The sequence below is a fragment of the Polychytrium aggregatum genome, assembly GCF_025602895.1.
Source record: "Polychytrium aggregatum strain JEL109 chromosome Unknown BJ171scaffold_12, whole genome shotgun sequence".
NCBI classification, from domain to species: domain Eukaryota; kingdom Fungi; phylum Chytridiomycota; class Chytridiomycetes; order Polychytriales; genus Polychytrium; species Polychytrium aggregatum.
Window position 1 is genome coordinate 34,409 of NW_026516214.1, and position 21,314 is coordinate 55,722.

Genomic DNA, 21,314 nt, shown 5'->3' on the forward strand with positions numbered 1-21,314 from the left:
GATCCTTGGCGCTCGCATAAATAGCCCTCCGACCAGCCTCTGTCTTTTGCCTTCGTCTTGCCACTTTGTATTTTTAGTATCCTAAGCCTTGGATCTAGAATAAAACTTTGGCTTTACACTTGACACTCTGTGTCCCAGTCCAGTCCCCGCTCCTCTCCCTACGTTCGAGTCTTGCATTAGGACTCTTGCGCACTTCCCTGCTTGCCCCGTTGTCCAGTCTTGACACTTGTGCGCTCTCGGTATCTGGCTCGGAGGGTGCAGAGTCCGGAGGCAACGACTGACTTGGCTCCGTTGGGAGCGATACGGTTTCGGACCGACACACCTCTTGGCAATGACTGGATGTGAATCGGATGATCTTCTTGCCCCAACGTATCCAAGGCTCGTGGGATTGCAGCCACGGGTAGCCCAGGATAACTTGGTGGTATGGGGACTTGATGATCTTGAAGGTGATGACTTCCTTGTGGCTATCGATGTCCATCACAAGGGGCAAGGTCTCGTGCGAGATGCCCCCGGATGTGAGTGGTTGGCCATCGATGGCCCGTCCATCAATGGGGCTGTCCAAGCATCGGAGTGGAACTTGGTGGCGTTGGGCAAAGTCAGCATCCATGCAGTTCAGCTGGGCCCCAGAGTCGATGAAGGCCTTGGCGGTAAACTGGGACTCTTGGGATTGGCAAGATACGGGAATCTCAAAGCACATTGGTGAAGTACCACTCGAGAGGCTGCTGATGAGTGCACGCTCTGCATGGGTAGGGTCAGGAGGTTTGTTGTTGGAGTCCGGCGGGGCTCCTGATGCAGCCGCCGGACTCAGCGAAAACCCTGCTGTTGCTTCTCAGGGCAGTGCTTTGCGATATGGCCTTTGCCTCCACAATAGAGGCAGAGGCCCAAGCGACGACGTCGGTCGCGCTCGTCGATGGCCAGCTTACCCTTCGCTGCGGGCTGCGGGCCAAGAGGTGCCTTTAAGGCGTCCACTTCCATTGGAGTGGGTTCGGCCGAGGCGTAGGCGTTGGTCGGGAATCTTGAGCTTGCGCGGGGGGCGGGCTGGTAGCGGCGCTCTGCACGTTGTTCTTGACGGCGCTCGTACAGGCGGTTGTCGATCGATATTATGTGTTCGACAAGGTCGTCGAGGTTGAACGGCTCTCGGGACTTGGCGAGCTCGTCCTTGACCTCTGGGTGCAGACCACGGCGGAGGGCAAAGCGGAGGGCCGCGTCGTTCCAGTCCGTGTCGACTGCGAGGCGACGGAACTCGGCGATGTAGCTGGCGGCCGATCGGGTTCCTTGGGTGAGCGTGTCTAGGGCTCTCTCGGCTGACTTGGTTCGATCGGGGTCACCGAACGAGGCGTCGAGGCGGCGGACAAACTCCTCGAAGTTGTCCAGCACCATGGCGTCGTTGCGCTCCAGCACCGGAGCGAACCATGCTGCTGCAGTTTCGCGAAGGAAACTGGCAGCGAACATGACCTTGAGGCGCTCGGTGCTGTAGCGGCGAGGTTGGACCGAGTAAATCAAGCGCAGGTGGTTCAAGAACGAACGAGTCTCCGAACGGCGACCCGAGAACATGGGTGGGTCAGCCATCCGTGGCTCGTTGGGAGCCTGGGGAAGTTGGGCGAGGAAGTTGCCCAGCGCGGCGTGCTGCTGGGCATTGGGAACTTGGGCTTGCTGGAGGGCAGCGTATGCGTGCTGCAACTGACCGAACTGCTCGTGCAGTTGCTGATAGGCAGCGAACAGTTGGTTGGCATCGGGGGGAGGAGGAGCTTCAGCCTCCATCGGCGGGACGTCGGGATTGTACATGGTTAACAGAGAGACAGGGCACAGGGCACAGGGCAAGGCAAGGCAAGGCAAGGCAAGGCAAGGCAAGGCAAGGCAAGGCAAGGCAAGGCAAGGCAAGGCAAGGCAAGGCAAGGCAAGGCAAGGCAAGGCAAGGCAAGGCAAGGCAAGGCAAGGCAAGGCAAGGCAAGGCAAGGCAAGGCAAGGCAAGGCAAGGCAAGGCAAGGCAAGGCAAGGCAAGGCAAGGCAAGGCAAGGCAAGGCAAGGCAAGGCAAGGCAAGGCAAGGCAAAAGGAGGGGAGACGACAAACTGTAACAGGACTGGGGACTGGACGAGAGCGGACGGACTGGAGTGAGCGGGTAACGACTGGTTTACTAGGCGAAGGACGGTGTTGTCGTCTCGCCGGTTTATTTTCGGCGGGCGACGCCTTGCATTTACATCCCTGGGGGGTAGCGGACCGGCTTGCCTGCGCTCCTTGGCGCGGGCTAAGCCCCCTCGGGATGCCTTCCGGGTCGTCCCGGAGCTCCCTGTCCGCGTGCCCATTACAGCCGCCGAGTACCGCCGCCAAGCCGTCCACCTCGTCACTTGGTCCCAAGACCCTCTCATGTTCCACTTCGAGAGTGGACTCAAGCCCTCGGTTCAGGATGAACTCTCCCGCCGCTCCTTCGACAACCTCGAAGATCTCATGCAAGCGGCGATCGCCATCGACAACCGCCAGGAGGACCAACGTTCCCGCCGTCCCAACCACCGCTCCGCTCCTGCTCCTGCTCCTGCTCGTCCGGCTCCTCTCCCTTTCCGTCCGGCTCCTCGTCCCTTCGCTCCTGCTCCTCCTCCTCGCCCCGCTCAAGCCTTCAACGTTCCCCAGCCCATGGACCTCAGCCAGGCTTCCGCTCGCAGGCTGACCGCCGAGGACAAGGCCGCCCTCCGTGCTGCCAACCGCTGCTTTTATTGCAAGCAGGAAGGGCACATTGCCCTTCGCTGCCCCAATAAGACCTCCTCCCGCTTGGCTGTCATCGATGCTTCTTTGGCTGCTGTTGAGGTGAATAAACTTGACGACCAGGAAAACTTCTCTGCCTAGAAAAGGTCGGAGGAGCTTTCCTAGGCGTCAATCATGTCATAAATCTTCCTCCTGTAAATGTCTCCACGGTAAATCACTCTTCTGCCTTTTGCCATCTTGCCCCCGTCACCATTGCCACCGCTTCCACCGCTCTTGCTTCTTCGTCTTCGCCTCCCGAGCCTGACATCCAACGTCAGCCCTCCCTCGCTGTGACTCTGCTGTGCGGTCCAGAGTCCATACGGGCAACCGCCATGATCGATACCGGCGCGGTTACTTCGTTTATGGACACTGGATTCGCCGCAACCCACGCTCTCCCCACCTTTACAACTTCTTTCGTCATCACTCTTGCCGATGGTTCTTCGATGGAGTCTAGTCTTGGAGTTTGTGTTTCTATGATCACAGGCATCAGCCACTATGAACAAATCTCGTTCGCGCTGATTCCCTTGGCTTCATACCCGATCATCTTGGGTATGGATTGGATCAAGAAACACAAACCCTACTTTGACTGGCACCATGACTCTATTTTCTTGCCTTGCACCTCTATCCACAGTTTGGCCTCCCCGTTCTCTCCCGAGCCACAGTCCTCTAGGTCCAGCCCTGCCGAGCCGCCTGCCGAGTCCCCTGCTGAGGTCCCCGCCGAGCCTGCCGTGTCCCTGCCCGAGTCCAAGATTGTTCCTGCCAAGTCCCCAGCCGAGTCCCCAGCCGAGCCCGAGATCCTCCCTGCCTTGCCTCCTGCCGTGCCCAAGCCCAGTCCTGCCTTGCCTCCTGCCGTCCCAAAGACCAAGACCAAGACCCAGTCCCTGCCCAGCGTCAGCCTGATCGGCAGCATCCCCTTCCAGCACGCCGTCCAGAAGGAAGGCCTGGAAGTGTTCCTCTTGGATGCCGCCCGAGTCCTGTCCCTCTGCTCCGTCGACGCTGGAGCCAAGCCCAAGGCCGAGCCCTCTGTCCCCTCCAAGTACTCGTCCTTTGCCAAGGTGTTTTCCAAGTCCGAGGCCGACAAGCTCCCCCAGCACCGCCCTTACGACCACACGATCCCGTTGGTCGAAGGTGCGTCTCCGTCGTTTGGGCCCGTCTACAACCTCTCCAAGCCGGAGATGGACGCCCTCCACACCTACATCCAAGAGAACTTGTCCAAGGGTTTCATCCGCCGTTCCGAGTCCCCTGCCGGTGCCCCGGTCCTGTTCGTCAAGAAGAAGGATGGCTCCCTCCGTCTCTGCGTCGACTACCGGGCCCTGAACAAGATCACCGTGCCGAACCGTTGTCCCTTGCCCCTGATTGCCGAGACGTTCGACAACCTCGGCAAGGCCAAGATCTTCACCAAGCTCGACATGCGAGGCGCATACAACCTCTTGCGCATCGCTGAAGGTGAAGAATGGAAGACGGCTTTCCGCTGCCGCTACGGCCACTTCGAGTACAACGTCATGCCGTTCGGCTTGACCAACGCTCCTGCCTCGTTCCAAGCCTTCGTCAACGATGTCCTCCGAGAATACCTTGACCAGTTCGTGGTCGTCTACCTGGACGACATCCTGATCTACTCCTCCGATCCTGCCGAGCACGAGGCTCATGTCAAGAAAGTCCTGACCAAGCTCCAAGACGCCGGACTCTCACTCAAGCTTGAAAAGTGTGAGTTCGACCAGTCCTCCGTCGCCTTTCTCGGGTTCATCATCTCGCCCGATGGAATCTCCATGGATCCTGACAAGGTCAAGGCCATCCAGGAGTGGGAGATCCCCCGATCTGCCCACGACATCCAAGTCTTCCTCGGCCTGGCGAACTTCTACCGTCGGTTCGTCAAGGATTATTCCAAGATCGCCACCCCGCTGACGGACCTCCTGAAGAAGGACATCAAGTTCTCCTGGTCTCCCTCGGCTCAAACGTCATTCCTGAAGCTTAAGGAATGCCTGAGCACCGGTCCTGTCCTCCGCCACTTCGACCCCGAGCGTCAGTGCGTCATCGAAGCCGACGCATCTGACTATGCTCTTGGCGCTGTTCTCAGTCAGTGTAATGGGCACGCGGACAGGGAGCTCCGGGACGACCCGGAAGGCATCCCGAGGGGGCTTAGCCCGCGCCAAGGAGCGCAGGCAAGCCGGTCCGCTACCCCCCAGGGATGTAAATGCAAGGCGTCGCCCGCCGAAAATAAACCGGCGAGACGACAACACCGTCCTTCGCCTAGTAAACCAGTCGTTACCCGCTCACTCCAGTCCGTCCGCTCTCGTCCAGTCCCCAGTCCTGTTACAGTTTGTCGTCTCCCCTCCTTTTGCCTTGCCTTGCCTTGCCTTGCCTTGCCTTGCCTTGCCTTGCCTTGCCTTGCCTTGCCTTGCCTTGCCTTGCCTTGCCTTGCCCTGTGCCCTGTGCCCTGTCTCTCTGTTAACCATGTACAATCCCGACGTCCCGCCGATGGAGGCTGAAGCTCCTCCTCCCCCCGATGCCAACCAACTGTTCGCTGCCTATCAGCAACTGCACGAGCAGTTCGGTCAGTTGCAGCACGCATACGCTGCCCTCCAGCAAGCCCAAGTTCCCAATGCCCAGCAGCACGCCGCGCTGGGCAACTTCCTCGCCCAACTTCCCCAGGCTCCCAACGAGCCACGGATGGCTGACCCACCCATGTTCTCGGGTCGCCGTTCGGAGACTCGTTCGTTCTTGAACCACCTGCGCTTGATTTACTCGGTCCAACCTCGCCGCTACAGCACCGAGCGCCTCAAGGTCATGTTCGCTGCCAGTTTCCTTCGCGAAACTGCAGCAGCATGGTTCGCTCCGGTGCTGGAGCGCAACGACGCCATGGTGCTGGACAACTTCGAGGAGTTTGTCCGCCGCCTCGACGCCTCGTTCGGTGACCCCGATCGAACCAAGTCAGCCGAGAGAGCCCTAGACACGCTCACCCAAGGAACCCGATCGGCCGCCAGCTACATCGCCGAGTTCCGTCGCCTCGCAGTCGACACGGACTGGAACGACGCGGCCCTCCGCTTTGCCCTCCGCCGTGGTCTGCACCCAGAGGTCAAGGACGAGCTCGCCAAGTCCCGAGAGCCGTTCAACCTCGACGACCTTGTCGAACACATAATATCGATCGACAACCGCCTGTACGAGCGCCGTCAAGAACAACGTGCAGAGCGCCGCTACCAGCCCGCCCCCCGCGCAAGCTCAAGATTCCCGACCAACGCCTACGCCTCGGCCGAACCCACTCCAATGGAAGTGGACGCCTTAAAGGCACCTCTTGGCCCGCAGCCCGCAGCGAAGGGTAAGCTGGCCATCGACGAGCGCGACCGACGTCGTCGCTTGGGCCTCTGCCTCTATTGTGGAGGCAAAGGCCATATCGCAAAGCACTGCCCTGAGAAGCAACAGCAGGGTTTTCGCTGAGTCCGGCGGCTGCATCAGGAGCCCCGCCGGACTCCAACAACAAACCTCCTGACCCTACCCATGCAGAGCGTGCACTCATCAGCAGCCTCTCGAGTGGTACTTCACCAATGTGCTTTGAGATTCCCGTATCTTGCCAATCCCAAGAGTCCCAGTTTACCGCCAAGGCCTTCATCGACTCTGGGGCCCAGCTGAACTGCATGGATGCTGACTTTGCCCAACGCCACCAAGTTCCACTCCGATGCTTGGACAGCCCCATTGATGGACGGGCCATCGATGGCCAACCACTCACATCCGGGGGCATCTCGCACGAGACCTTGCCCCTTGTGATGGACATCGATAGCCACAAGGAAGTCATCACCTTCAAGATCATCAAGTCCCCATACCACCAAGTTATCCTGGGCTACCCGTGGCTGCAATCCCACGAGCCTTGGATACGTTGGGGCAAGAAGATCATCCGATTCACATCCAGTCATTGCCAAGAGGTGTGTCGGTCCGAAACCGTATCGCTCCCAACGGAGCCAAGTCAGTCGTTGCCTCCGGACTCTGCACCCTCCGAGCCAGATACCGAGAGCGCACAAGACGCTCCGAGCGTGCCCACCTTGCCTCATGTGTCGTTCGTCAGCGCCGCGGGCCTCAAGAGAATGCTCAAGCGGGGCCAGCCAGTCCTGATTGGAGCCTTGAGCACCGCAACTCCGGAAACAGACCTCCCGCTCCCAGACAAATACGAAGACTACAACGATGTGTTCAGCAAGCAACAGGCTGACCACTTGCCCGACCACCGACCGTGGGACCACCGCGTCGAGCTGGTCGACCCGGACAAGCACCCGGTCCGTGGCCCGGTGTACCCCCTCACAGAGTTGGAGATGCAGGCACTGCAAGACTATGTCAAGGAGAACCTTGACAAGGAATTCATTCGCCGGAGCACCTCCCCGGTTGCCGCTCCAATTCTGTTCGTGAAGAAGAAATCCGGCGAGCTACGGCTGTGCGTCGACTACCGCCGTTTGAACCAAGCATGCAAGAAGCAGTTCTACCCACTCCCAAACATTCGAGACCTGTTCAGGAAGATCCGAAGCGCCCGAGTCTTCACCAAGCTGGACCTCCGAGGGGCGTACAACCTCGTGAGGATCGCCGAGGGCCACGAGTGGCTCACCAGTTTCACTTGCCCTTTGGGGCAGTTCGAATACTTGGTGATGCCATTCGGGCTGCAAGGTGCGCCGGCCACATTCCAGGCGTTCATGGATCATGTCATGAAGGATCTGGGACACTGTGTGGCTGTGTACTTGGATGACATTCTCATTTACTCCGAGGACCCCGAGCAACACGAAGACCATGTGCGTGCTGTCCTGGAACAGCTCCGCCGCAATGGACTGTACTGCAAGCTCGAGAAGTGCCATTTCGACACGGACGAAGTCGAGTTCCTGGGACACATTGTCAACACCGAGGGCATCAAGATGGATCCCCGCAAGGTGCAAGGTGTCCTCGACTGGGTCCCGCCCCAGTCTGTGAAGCAATTGCAGATGTTCCTGGGTCTTGCCAATTACTACAGGACATTCATCCACGACTTCAGCAAGATAGCTACCCCACTGCACGCCCTGACGGGCAACTCGGGGAGTTTCGAGTGGTCTCCCACGGCTCAGGAAGCATTCGATCTGCTGAAGCAAGCCTTCACGACGGCACCTGTGCTCGCACACCCAGACCCGGATAAGCCATTCGTTGTTGAGACAGACGCCAGCGACTATGCTTTGGGAGCCGTGCTCTGCCAGCTTGGACCCGACGAGTCGATGCATCCGATCTCGTACATGTCACGCAAGCTGACGGCACCAGAGATCAACTACGAAGTGTACGACAAGGAGATGCTTGCCATTGTCACGGCACTCAAGGAGTGGAGGCACTTCCTCTCCGGATCCAAGCACAAGGTGGTGGTCCACAGTGACCACAAGAACCTGGTGTACTTCACCACCAGTCGCATGCTCAACCGTCGCCAAGCGCGATGGGCGATGTTCCTGTCCGAGTTTGACTACGAGATCGTGTACAAGCCTGGAAGGGAGATGGTCGTGCCCGACGCCCTCTCCAGGAAGCCCCAGCTGGAGATCAAGCCGGACGAGCCGGCTTACACACAGCAGCGCCAAGTGCTGCTGGATGCAAGTCGCCTCAGAATCGCTGCCCTTCAGGTGATAGCACTGTCGGCATTCGAGGAGAAGGTCAAAGCAGTTCAACAGACTGACCCCTATGCCCAGGAAGTAATCGCAAACCTGACCAACCCGCGATTCCATGCCTTCCGCCTCCGAGATGGACTCCTCTTCCGAGACGGGTTGCTGTATGTCCCGACCACCGAGCTGCAGCTTGAAGTGCTGTGGGACAGCCACGACTCGAGGACGGCGGGCCATTTTGGGAGGGAGAAAACACTGGAGCTCCTGAGCAGGAACTACTGGTTTCCCAAGATGGCCGCCACGGTGCGCAAGTACGTGCAGTCCTGCGAGACGTGCTGCAGAGCCAAGCCAGCACGCCACGCACCATACGGACTGCTTAAGCCACTCCCGATCCCGGAGTCACCCTGGTCGGCCGTATCCATGGACTTTGTGGTCGAACTTCCCAAGTCCGAAGGCTTCGACGCAATTGCCGTGTTCGTCGACAGGCTCACGAAGATGGCCCACTTCCGGGCTTGCAGTACCTCCATCACGGCCGAAGAAACGGCAACGCTGTTCATGGACAGCATCTTCAGGATCCACGGGGCTCCCAAGTCCATCGTGACGGACAGGGGTCCGCAGTTCAAGTCCACCTTCTGGCGACGATTCCATGAGCTTCTGGGCACTTCGACTGACCTGTCCAGCGCCTACCACCCCGAGTCGGATGGGCAGTCGGAAAGAGTCAACAGCGTCCTCGAAACCTTCATCCGATGTTACTGCGATTACCAACAGGACGATTGGGTCTCGCTTTTGCCGTTAGCTGAGTTCGCATACAATAACTCGGCCCACTCGAGCACCAAGAGCACACCGTTCTATGCGAACTACGGATTCCACCCTGCCTGTGACTTCAAGCTGTCGACCCAGTCCGAGGTGCCTGCAGCCGAGGAGCGCATCGAAAAAATCAAGCAGCACCTCGAACAACTCAAGACTCACCTCGCGGACGCACAGTCCAGACAGAAGGCCAACGCCGACAGGCACCGTAAGTCTTTTGACATTGCCGTCGGATCCAAGGTCTGGTTGTCTCGTCGCAACATAAGGACGCAGCGCCCAAGCGACAAGCTGGATTGGAAGCGCCTTGGACCCTTCGAAGTCGTTAGGGCGATCAACGAGGTGGCCTTCGAACTCAAGCTGCCGAAGTCGATGGCCCGGATCCATCCGGTGTTCCATGCGTCTCTGCTGGAACCGGTCAAGCCCAATGAGCTCCCAGGACGACAGGCACCTCCTCCACCGCCGATCGAAATTGACGGCCACGAAGAATATGAGGTGCAGGAGATACTGGACTCAAGGGTAAGGGGTAATAAGTTGGAATACCTGATCCGATGGAGGGGCTACGGACCAGACGAAGACTCGTGGGAATCCGAAGAGAATTGCAGGAGCGCACCTCAAGTAGTCCAAGAATTCCATCAACGGTACCCCTTGAAGCCTCGAACGCCGACCAAGACCAAGTCCGCAAGACACCCCAGACATAGGAAGGGGGCTTAGGAAGAGGGTGATGTAATGGGCACGCGGACAGGGAGCTCCGGGACGACCCGGAAGGCATCCCGAGGGGGCTTAGCCCGCGCCAAGGAGCGCAGGCAAGCCGGTCCGCTACCCCCCAGGGATGTAAATGCAAGGCGTCGCCCGCCGAAAATAAACCGGCGAGACGACAACACCGTCCTTCGCCTAGTAAACCAGTCGTTACCCGCTCACTCCAGTCCGTCCGCTCTCGTCCAGTCCCCAGTCCTGTTACACCTAAGGAGGGGGGTGACTCCCGTAGCTCCCCAAACACCCAGACCCTGCTGCCACCAAAACTCTTCGTTTCCGCCCTCCGAGCTGTTCCCGTTGCCCCCGAGTCCGAGGATATCGCCGTCCTCATCAAGTCAAGCCTCAAGAAGGACTCTACCTTTGGTCCGATCCTGTCCCAAGTCCTCAAGAATCCTGCCTCCTGTCCCGGCTACTCCGTCGACAACGACCTTCTGCTCTTTGAAGGTCTCGTCTGCGTCCCCGATGTCCCCGAGCTCAAGCGCAAGATCCTCGTCGAGTGCCACGACTCGCCGACTGCCGGCCACTTCGGCGTCGCCAAGACCTTTGAGCTCGTCTCCCGGACCTTCCACTGGCCGACCATGCGTCGTTACATCAAGGAGTATGTCTCCGGATGCGACACCTGCCAGCGGAACAAGCACTCCCGTCACAAGCCATACGGACTCCTTGCCTCGCTCCCTGTTCCCGATCGCCCTTGGTCCTCAGTCTCGGTCGACTTCATCACCCAGCTTCCCGAGTCCTCTGGACACACAGCCATCTGTGTGTTTGTCGACCGCTTCACCAAGATGGCCCACTTCGTCCCGTCAAGCAACGAGGCCAACGCCGAGGACACTGCTCGGATGTTTGTCGAGCATGTCTTCACCAAGCACGGTCTTCCAGACGATATCGTCTCAGACCGAGGATCTACCTTTGCCTCCAAGTTCTTCCAAGCCGTCCTGACCCGCCTCAAGATCAAGCACAAGATGTCGACTGCCTTCCATCCGCAGACCGACGGCCAGACCGAGCGGGTCAACGCCATCCTCGAGCAGTACCTCCGCTGCTTCATCAACTTCCAGCAAGACGACTGGGCCCAGCTTCTCCCTCACGCCGAGTTCACCTACAACAACACCTCTCAAGCAACCCTCGGCTGCTCCCCCTTCTTTGCCTACACCGGCTACCACCCTCGTTTTTCCGTCGCCCTTCCCCGCACCACCAAGAATGCCTCCGTCGCCGACGATCAAGCCCGAGCCATTCACTCCCTCCACGATGAACTCAAGTTCAACATCGCCCTTGCCCAGGACTCCCAAGCCAAGTTCTACGACCCCGGCCACTCCCCTTCCCCTCCGTTCAAGGTTGGAGACCGAGTCTGGCTCTCTGCCAAGAACATCAAGACCCAGCGACCCACGGCCAAGCTCGACCACACCAAGCTTGGGCCGTTCAAGATCGTCGCTCAAGTCGGTTCCCGCGCTTTCAAGTTGGACTTGCCCTCGTCCATGCGCATCCATCCGGTGTTCCACGTCTCCCTGCTCGAACCCGCCGCCGACGACAAGATCCCAGGTCGAACGATCCCGCCCCCTCCACCCATCCAAGTCGACGGCCACGACGAATGGGAAGTCGAACAGATCCTGGACTCCAGGCTGTTCCGAGGTAAGCTCCAGTATCTTGTGCACTGGCGTGGCTACACGGTGATGGATTGCACCTGGGAGCCCGCCAGCAATCTTGCACATTGTCCGGAGCCTGTCGCAGCCTACCACTCCTCTCATCCCTCGAAGCCTGGCCCTCTCGGAGCTCGGGCCTTGAGAGGGGGGTAGTGTCATGAACACCCTCTGCCTTTGCCCTCTTCCTTCCTTTGCCTTTGCCCTTTCCTTTCTGTTTGCCTGTCTTAGCGTTTTCCCTTCCTTCTGTTTGTTTGTTTCCCGCGCTGTGCTGCCTTGTTGTCTGACCGCCAGCACGCGCGCTGTCTGTGTTCCGTTCCCGCTTCCTTACTGTTGGTCATGGGATACGCCCACGACGCCGCCTCGACGCCGCCTGACGCCTTGGCGCCGCCATGCCGCCGCCACTGACGCCCGCTGACTCACGGATCCCGAGTCACGGCCGCCACCTGCTTCGCTCGCTGCCTCGCCCTCCCCGCCGCTGCTTCGCCCTCCCCGCCGCTGCTTCGCTCCTGCCCCCTCGCTCTGCAGCGTCGATCCTTGGCGCTCGCATAAATAGCCCTCCGACCAGCCTCTGTCTTTTGCCTTCGTCTTGCCACTTTGTATTTTTAGTATCCTAAGCCTTGGATCTAGAATAAAACTTTGGCTTCACACTTGACACTCTGTGTCCCAGTCCAGTCCCCGCTCCTCTCCCTACGTTCGAGTCTTGCATTAGGACTCTTGCGCACTTCCCTGTTTGCCCCGTTGTCCAGTCTTGACACAGCGCGCCAACGAGAAGATCGTGTCGTTCTCCAACAAGGAGTACCAGCATCGAACTGGCACCAGTCAGGCGACCAAGTGGATCCAGAGCACCCACAAGGCCCTTGGTCTGCAGGAATGGATGAGCACCACACCAAGTCCCAAGATCCCTGGGTTGGCTTCATTCCTGCGATACATTCGCCATGTGTTCGATGGAGACATGCTGGAGAAACAGCTGTACTTCAACCTGACCCGGCGACGGCGATTCAAGCGACTGGATCTCCACAGCAAGCGACAGCGCACCGTCCACGAGATGTGCAAGCAAGTCATCGACCAGGCACCAAGGGAGACCGAGGTGGTGATTGCCTTTGGGAATGCATCCTGGAAACAGGGGAAGGGATATGCCTCCAGTCCCAGGAGACTCAGGTTTGCCAAGTACTTTGAGCAATTCCACCATCACCAGAGACGCCCACCAGACCCATCCGTCTCCAAGATCCATGTGTGCTCGGTGAACGAGTTCAACACATCCCAGGTATGCTCACACTGTCGGGAAGCCAAGCGACTCGAGTCACCCGAGTATCTTGATATCGAGAAACCACACTTTGTCCGGAGCTGTGCAAGCTGCCATACGCTGTGGGATCGAGACATCAATGCAGCCAGGAACATGATCTCGGTATGCCAGTCGATCATCGCCACAGGAGATCGACCGGGTGTATTCAAGACTGTGCTTCCGGACCCACCCAAAACAAAGTGATTGCCAACCAGGACGGGAAACAATCGCACGACCTGCCCACTGGGGTCTACGGATCAGCAGACCTGTGTCGCTGATGCCAGGAAGTGACTGTCCCGTTTCTTTCTGGTTTGACTGTACTCATACTCTCGGCGAGGCATCGAGACCCGGCGACGCCTGATCCGGTATGGTGTGAGGTTTCTAGAGGTGCTGCTGGACGATGACACGCTCAACATGACAGCCTTCCTTCGCCAGAAATTCCCTAGATATGGCGTTCCGTTTTTGATCATCAAGGAGGAGCCGTGGCAGCCATCGGAAATTGACGACAGTGATTACATCAAAGCGATGAAGAATTCGTGGGAGCGGTACTACACCGTGTGATCGCTCAGTTGATCAGCGTCCAGAGCGATTGAGTGTATATAGATGGGAACCAGGTCACAATGCTAGTATGGGCCATGCGACATACATAGGTATGCCCGGCGTAACTGACAAAATCACCGACTTTGTAATTTATCCCGGTTGTCCATGGAGTCGCGTTGCTGGGTGGAGCAGGAACAGGCGCAGGTGCAGGGGGAGGTGCAGGCACAGGAGCAGGAGTAGGAGCTGGAGTCGGAGCTGGGGATGGGGCAGGAACGGGTGAAGGAGTAGGCGACGAACCTCCGAGAATGCTATGGGCGGTGTTCAAGAAATCAAAGTCCTTTTGAGTAATCATAGACGAACAGGCGAGACCACCCGTTTGAGAGCTCTGGTCTCGTTGCAGAGCCCAAAACGAAAATCCAGCAAGTCCGTTTTGTTTGATGTACGAGCAGAGTGTCTTGCAGTCGTCGAGAGTAAACACTGATCCATCATCATTCTGGCCAATCATTACAACCGGCATTATCATCTTATACAATTGCTGCGACGAAAACGTTGGATACACTTGAGCAAGCTGGCCCTTCAGCCCTTCCAGAGCATTAACTGCAGCACCCCCCATATCTGTTGATACGGATTCATCGTAAAAGTCCATGGTCATTAATCGAATGGTGTCGATTCGGATACCGGATGAAATAAATGTCTTCAAACAAGCCAGGCCATTGTTGTCGAGGCCAGTGGGTAATGATGGGAGTGTGAGAGAGAACACCATAGAAGGGTACTGTTGCTGTAGTTTTGAGAATACCGCCGCTCGCCGTTGGTTAGTGGAAGTCTCTGCGACTGCAGAGCCCTCGATATCAAAATCGAAGCCCAGAGGCTTGAGGCTTAAATACATCTGTTCGATCTGATTGCATATTTCAGTATCGGTCAATGATAGATCGAATACATCCGGAGCAGCGGCCCCTCCAAAGGAGATAATAACATTACCACCACTCTGCTGGAACGCAGCTATATCACTCTGCATCGACTCCATCAAATTATTAAAATTGCCAGTTGAATCCCCAATAACGAACGCGAGGGTAGCAGACGTCAAACCGCATTTTTGCTTTGCATCCATTAACGACGTTACAGCATAATACTGGCTATTCCCTTCAGCCCAAGCGTAAAAATAGGGGGTTGTTACGAAGGAGTTGGTCTGCTGGGTCGATGACATTATGGTCAGTTTCTAGAGGTGGACCTCTAGAAAAAAATCAACGAGATTTTGTTTTTTGTTGGACACACTGTAGCAGCAGGAATGTATAGCAATTTGTTTTCCAATCATTCATCGACGTCAAAATATCGGTTCTATTATGCAGACCCAAGTCATAAGTGGACGTGCAATCTCAGATGTCTCCCTTGCAGAGGCCACGACGTCGACGGATCACCTTGTCACAAGATTAGCTGCCTTGGTGTTCCCTTCTGCGACAAGCACCTAGCTCTGATCCAGCACTTGCGTATCCAAGGCTCTGACCCGAGTCGTATGCGGTTGTTCGCGATTCGCCCTCCACCAGAAATTAGCGGCTTTATCGATCGATTCGACTTTGACTCTGGGCCTGTGTTCGAACAGGGGCAAGTCATCATTCAATTCGAGGGAGAAGTCATCAACCATGACCAGATGGTCCAACGCTACGGAGAGACTCTAGTCGGACCGTACACAGTTCAAGCGTCCGACTCTGGAGATCGATTTATTGACGCAGCATGCCAGCGAGGCGTTGCCGCGATCGCACGGACAACCGCCCAAGAAGAACGCGCAAATGCGGAACTGGGGCATGGCTCTGAAGGAGCCGTCCTGCGAGCAACGAGGCCGATCATGAATAAAGAAGAGATCGTCGTCTTCACCATCTACCCCCTCCATGCGGAAGTCAATGATATCAGATACGCGACAAAGGATAATCCCAGCTTCGACGAAGATGCTTTCAAGCGGCAGGAGAAGCGAGCTGAATATGAACGCGACCCGATGAAATATCTGCTCTCGCAATCGAAATCGAAATCGCGGAGAAAGCGAGACGACGATGATGATGACTATGACTTCGAAGAAGACGATGATGATGCCGATTTCTGGAAAGATATCTTTTCGAGCAAAACGAGGAAGAAATCGGCAAGTCGGTCTTCCAAGAAGAAGGGAAATATGCTTTATACTCCTGGTCACGGATTTATACAAGGAATTACAATCACCCCGGAGTCATTGGGAATCACTAAGAAGAAACGGAAGAAGGATAATGACGATTGGGACGACTGGGATGATGACTGGGATGACGATGATGACGAGGAAGATAAGCCACGTAAAAAACGAAAGAGCAAGAAATCAAAAAAACGGAAGAGCTCCAAAAAATCCAAGAAGAAGACCAGCCTGGAGGACTTCTTCACTTTTTGATGGTGGACTCGTTGTTTGGTGGTTTTTATGTACCCATGGTATCAAATTCCTTACTGTGATTTTTACGCATTTTGCGGAGTTGGAGCTCGAGTGGACTCCTCACATCCATGGGAGCCATCGCACCACATAGGCATCCGTGTTGCTCGTCGTGTCCAATGCCGTCTGATAATAGAATACGGGCTGAGTGCTTGCCCATGTCATTTGTATAAACGAACCCAGTGTCGCCAGCAGCTGAATGGTGACTGATTTCGAGCCTACCGGGTTCGCTGTTTTGCAAGCTAGGTAGACACAGGAAGTTCCCGTATCAGTCGAGCAACCAATAAAGATCAAATAGCACCCCCATGTCGGACCCGAGGACATCGTAACACTCGTTCCGTTGCGAGGGATTTGGATAGTGATCTGAGTAGCTGGCTTAATGTTGTTGATGGTAGGAACTGTGATGTTGGAGGAGAATGTGGCTGCCGCAGCGACCGCCAATGTACCCGTCAAGGTGGAATTGCCTGTCACTGCCAGGGTGCCGCCGACGCTCGCTGAGCTCGAAAGATTCGCGGTTCCGGTGACGACCAAGCTTGATCCGACATTGAGATTGGTTCCGACATAGACACTCTTAGTCACGGAGAGTCCTCCATTGGTAAAGATCGAGCCTCCGGAGAAGCTCGAGTCGGTGGTATTTGTAACGACGATTCCGCCAGCGCTGGTCAATGCCCCGGTCAGCGTGGACGTTCCCGCCACCGAAAGCGCTCCACCGATACTGCCGTTTCCGCTTGTATTCAATGTAGTAGCGGTGACACCGAGACCAACTGTCAAATTTTTGGCTATGCCGACCCCACCGGAGACCACCAGAGCTCCAGTGCTGGTACTACTGCTGTCTGTGGTGTTCGAGATCGCGAGCGCTCCAGTCAAGGTCAACCCCCCAGCAAGAGTCGCCATCCCCGAGACATAGAGTTGCTTTGTAATCGACATACCACCGAGGGTATATACGCTACCGCCACTGGCGGAGGCGTCGACCGTCGACGTCACATTGATACCTCCAGCAGAAGTCAGTAATCCAGTCAATGAGCTGGTGCCAGTGACAGACAACGTCCCTCCATGAGATGCATTACCAGTCGTCGACATGGTGGTGGAGTTGACACTCGTGCCAACATAAAGCGATTTTGTAATGCCCATGCCTCCAGCGATAGTCACCGAGCCCGTCGTACTGGACGTGCTGTCTGTGGTCGATGTGGTGTTTACCTGTCCGTTCGCAGTAACGCTTCCGAGAGTGGTAGCCCCGACGACTGATAGCGTGGAATTCAGCGTCACTCCTGCATTGAAATTGCTAGTTCCGATTATATTCAAATTACCCCCTACGCCAACCGTACCAGTGGTCGCGATGGTTGCCGCCGTGATTTGAGTTCCGACCCAGAGCGATTTGGAAACCCCCACCCCTCCAGCGACTATGAGTGATCCTGATGTCGTGCTCGTTGCATCGGTGGTGTTGGAGAGAGTGATGATACCGCTCGCATTAAGAGCAGCGAGATTGGATGTCCCAGCTACCCAGAGCGACTTGCCGATGCCGATTCCGCCCGCGACAACCAAAGCACCAGTCGAAGAGCTAGTCGAATCTGTAGTGCTCGAGATGGTCAATGCTCCTGTGAGCGACAGGCCGCCAGAGAGAGTGGTCAACCCTGTCACAGTAAGGGTTCCTCCGATGCTAGCATTACCAGAGGCCGTTAATGTCGTGGTAGTCGCGCCTCCTCCGACATTCAGAGCGCCAGAGACACCTGCTCCGCCAGCTACCTGAAGAGCGCCAGTGGTCGTGCTCGTCGATGCGGTACTATTGGTGATGCTGACCACACCAGACGCCGTCAAGCCAGCCAGAGTCGATGCTCCTGTACACTCCGAGTGTGGATGAGAGGGTCGTCGCTCCTGTCACACTCAATGTCCCTCCATGGCTGGCGTTGCTGGTCGTCGTCATGGTGGCCGAGTTGACCGAAGTGCCAACATAGAGCGACTTGCCGATTCCCATACCTCCAGCCAATGTGTGTGATCCGGTGGTTGACGATGTCGCATCCGTGGTGTTAGTGAACGCTACTATGCCAGAAGCATTGATTGCAGAGGCCGTAGTCGTTCCAGTTAACGTCGTCGTTCCGGTCACGCCAAGAGCACCCCCGACCGTAGCATTACCTGTCGTGCTCAAGGAGGCCGAATTGAGTGACGTTCCGACCCACAAGCTCTTCGCGATTCCCATACCTCCAGCCAATGTATGGGATCCGGTAGTCGACGACGTCGCATCTGTGGTGTTGGTGAATGCGACTACACCGGAAGCTGTAATCGCAGCCAAAGTCGAAGAGCCAATGACGGAAAGCGACGTAAGAGTCGTCGGCCCAGCGCCCAGGCTTGCAAGACTCGTTGATCCGGTGACTCCTAACCCACCGCCGATACTAACGTTACCTGTCGTGTTCAAGGTGGCCGAATTGATCGACGTTCCGACATATAGCGACTTACCAACCCCCATACCTCCAGCTAGAGTGTGTGAACCAGTGGTCGATGACGTCGCATCCGTGCTGTTGGTGAACGCAACCACTCCAGATGCTGTGATCGCAGCCAGAGTCGAAGAACCAGTCACCCCGAGAGCGCCCCCAATCGTAGCCGCCCCGGATGTCGACACGGTCGCAGAATTAACCTGCCCACCGATCCACATGTTTTTTGCGATTCCGAGGCCTCCAGCCACAACCAGAGCACCTGTGGAAGTACTTGTCGAGTCCGTAGTATTCGTGATCGACAGTGCTCCACTCAAGGCGAGACCTCCATTGAGTGAAGCGAGCCCAGTCACAGTCAGCGTCCCCCCGATGACGGCATTAGACGTCACCGACAGCGTGCTCGAGTTGAGGACTAGTGCCCGCCCATATCGATTTCGAGGCTGAAATGCCTCCGAGTACGACCAAAGCTCCAGAATTCGAAGTCGCATCAATCGTACTATTGACATTCAATGTGTTGTAAACGGTCTCGGTTCCGTCCACGTAAAGATTGGCTGCACCAGTCGAATCGGCGATGATGTCCACATCACCCTGGTACTCAATGTTATCCGGTACGTGAGTCGCCATGTTGCAGCAAGATCGTTTGCTGAACTATAGCATCATTTTTGTTTTGCCATAGAATCGGGTCCTGTGCCAAATGCCTGGTGCGCTGTGTGAGGCTCAAAGATTCTCAGCACGACCCACCAGTGAGAAGCCAGCATGACGCAGAGTGATCGATTCTGCTTCTTTTCCTACTCTCCAGATATGCCACCCGGCCAAGGCGAATACGAGTGCGTCGCAGATGCCAGCATCTACACCAGCCTACAGCAAACCCCGAATTGGAGACGAGTACTGAGCCACTTCCACGTCTGTCCATTCGGCTTCGAAGGAAAAACGTACAATTCAATCGAACATGCATACCATGCAGCCAAGATCTCGATCGCGAATCCAGACGCAGCATACGAATTCACTCGAGACAGTGGGAGTGCACTAGGTCGGGGCGATGGTCTGGCTGCTAGACGAGCGAGGCAGTGTGTTCGCTTGTCGAAGAAGCAGGTCGATCAATGGGAGGCCATCAAAGCAGACAGACTCTACCACATGGCAAAAGCCAAGTACACTTCATGCGCAGCTGCTCGTGAGATCCTGCGATGCACCGGGAATGCAGAGCTCTGGCATCCGTCATCGCTTCATGCCCCAGCCCGAGCGATTCTGGCATCTTGAAGCGAGTTCGGAGCGAGCTCCCAGCCAATGGCGAAATCTTTTGATTTTGTGTGAGCAGAACGCTACGAGATGTCACACATAACCACAGGCGCCTTCCTCCAAGGCAATCTCGATCTCCTCAATGACCAAGGACTCACCACGGGAGGTAGTCTGTATACAGCGGGCACCATTCAGGTCGCATCGACAACCGATTCTACCGCCGTGGGTGTCGGCTCTGTGATCACCGCAGGTGGGCTTTCTGTGGCTAAGAACACAAATCTAGGAGGGACACTCACTATGGCAAGCGATTTTTCCATCCCCACGTTCGTGACGCTCTCCAAGTCGCTGAAGCAAGTCTACATCACGGGCCAGACGAATTTGAATGGATTGTTACTGAATGCACTGACCACTGACTGCACAGCGCTCGGAACAGGCTCTGTCCAGTTTTCCGGCGGTCTCTCGGTCCAAAAGAATCTATATTGCGGTGGAAGCATTGACTGCTCTGGTAGCATCACCGCATCGAGCGGTCTGACTGTGACTGGTAACACCTCTCTGCAAGGCACCGTGACCGGTTCGAACGGAATCGCCATCTCCCCACTGGTCTATTCAATGGCTCTTCCAACCAATGGAACGTCCTTCACTCTGACATCGGGTCCTACTTTTGGAGCGTTTCTATTGCTCATTGGCTCCGCGACCGACCAAGGAATGTATTTGATCGCCTCTGTGTGCAAAAGCAATGTCACCATATCAGGCCTAACCCCAGCAGCCCCCACATACAACACCAATACATTGGCTTATACGGGCCTATTGATCACCATTAGCTGGAGTGCGACTTATTTGACATTCCGGTATATATCTTCCAAGCCGGGCAGCACCAGTGGATCGACTGATAATTACACCATAAAATTGATACCATGGAATTAAGACTGATACACTGCCCAGGGTAGACGCCATGCCTGGGATTCACCCCCATTGCAGTCCATGACCTGGATAGCTGTTGAGTTCGCTGCTGACCCACCCGCCCGATCCACACATTTGGCTGTGTTTCCTGCAAATTGCATGGTAGATCCGCCATTAATGACGTTAAATTGTTGACTTGGTGTCGAAGGGTTGCAAGTCTTGATCACCATCTGGGTGCCATTTTGAAGATTGCCGCCATCGAGGCATTTGCCGCTGGTAAAATCCATAATCTGCTTGGTAGTAGGGTTATAACGGAACGATTGCCCTCCGTGACCGTGACAAGCCCACATGGCCAGATTAGTCCCGTCCGCAGTACCACCTCCCCAGACCGAAGCACATTGTGTTGGGGTATCTGCGGCCGGGATAAGACCCCAGTTGTTGATGAAACCAGACACGGGGATGCCAGCACCAGGAGGACCGGGTTGTCCTGGAATACCTTGTGGTCCGGCTGGTCCAGCGGGTCCAGTGGGTCCAGCGGGTCCGGCCGGCCCCACAGCGCCAGGAGCACCTGCAGGACCTGTCGGGCCTGGTGGCCCCTGCAAACCCGGCAGCCCCATAGCCCCCGGAGGACCAGTGATTCCAGCTGAACCCGTGGTGGATACGGCACTTACCAGCCCGGTCGTTGCATTGGTGCTTGTGATGGTCGGGGATATCGCGGAAACGGCAGCCGGTGTCGACGACACGATAGAGGCGGGCGCCGGTGCTGGTGCTGGTGTGGATACAGGTGTGGGTGTGGACGCAGCCGTCGATGGTGATGCAGGTGCTGCTACTTGCTCCATACGACGAGTGAATGGGTTGTATTTGTAAGCGACACCGGATCCAGTCGAGGCTGGTAGAAACGACTCGACTCCCTTCTTTGTATAGTAATACACTGACCATGAATCCGATAATGAATATCGCAAAGTAGACGATCGGTG

The 21,314-nt window shown here is 56.5% G+C and overlaps 5 protein-coding genes across 5 annotated transcripts; 2 read left to right on the top strand and 3 right to left on the bottom strand.

The window, feature by feature from the left end:
* Positions 1–13,018: 13,018 nt before the first annotated feature.
* BJ171DRAFT_498319 (uncharacterized protein) lies at positions 13,019–14,197 on the bottom strand. Its single transcript, XM_053110349.1, has one exon. It carries the CDS (start codon positions 14,096–14,098, stop codon positions 13,361–13,363), a length of 738 nt encoding a protein of 245 aa, XP_052968063.1. The 5' UTR covers positions 14,099–14,197; the 3' UTR covers positions 13,019–13,360.
* Positions 14,198–14,251: 54 nt separating this feature from the next.
* On the top strand, positions 14,252–16,215 carry BJ171DRAFT_498322 (uncharacterized protein). The gene has a single exon (XM_053110350.1). It carries the CDS (start codon positions 14,621–14,623, stop codon positions 15,737–15,739), a length of 1,119 nt encoding a protein of 372 aa, XP_052968064.1. The 5' UTR covers positions 14,252–14,620; the 3' UTR covers positions 15,740–16,215.
* Positions 15,790–16,215, bottom strand: BJ171DRAFT_39028 (uncharacterized protein). Its single transcript, XM_053107160.1, has one exon. The coding sequence runs from the start codon at positions 16,097–16,099 to the stop codon at positions 15,839–15,841; it is 261 nt and encodes an 86-aa protein (XP_052968065.1). The 5' UTR covers positions 16,100–16,215; the 3' UTR covers positions 15,790–15,838.
* Positions 16,216–20,053: 3,838 nt separating this feature from the next.
* Positions 20,054–20,642, bottom strand: BJ171DRAFT_498325 (ricin B lectin domain-containing protein). Its single transcript, XM_053110351.1, has one exon. The coding sequence runs from the start codon at positions 20,622–20,624 to the stop codon at positions 20,358–20,360; it is 267 nt and encodes an 88-aa protein (XP_052968066.1). The 5' UTR covers positions 20,625–20,642; the 3' UTR covers positions 20,054–20,357.
* On the top strand, positions 20,579–21,269 carry BJ171DRAFT_498328 (uncharacterized protein). The gene has a single exon (XM_053110352.1). It carries the CDS (start codon positions 20,686–20,688, stop codon positions 21,202–21,204), a length of 519 nt encoding a protein of 172 aa, XP_052968067.1. The 5' UTR covers positions 20,579–20,685; the 3' UTR covers positions 21,205–21,269.
* Positions 21,270–21,314: the final 45 nt, after the last annotated feature.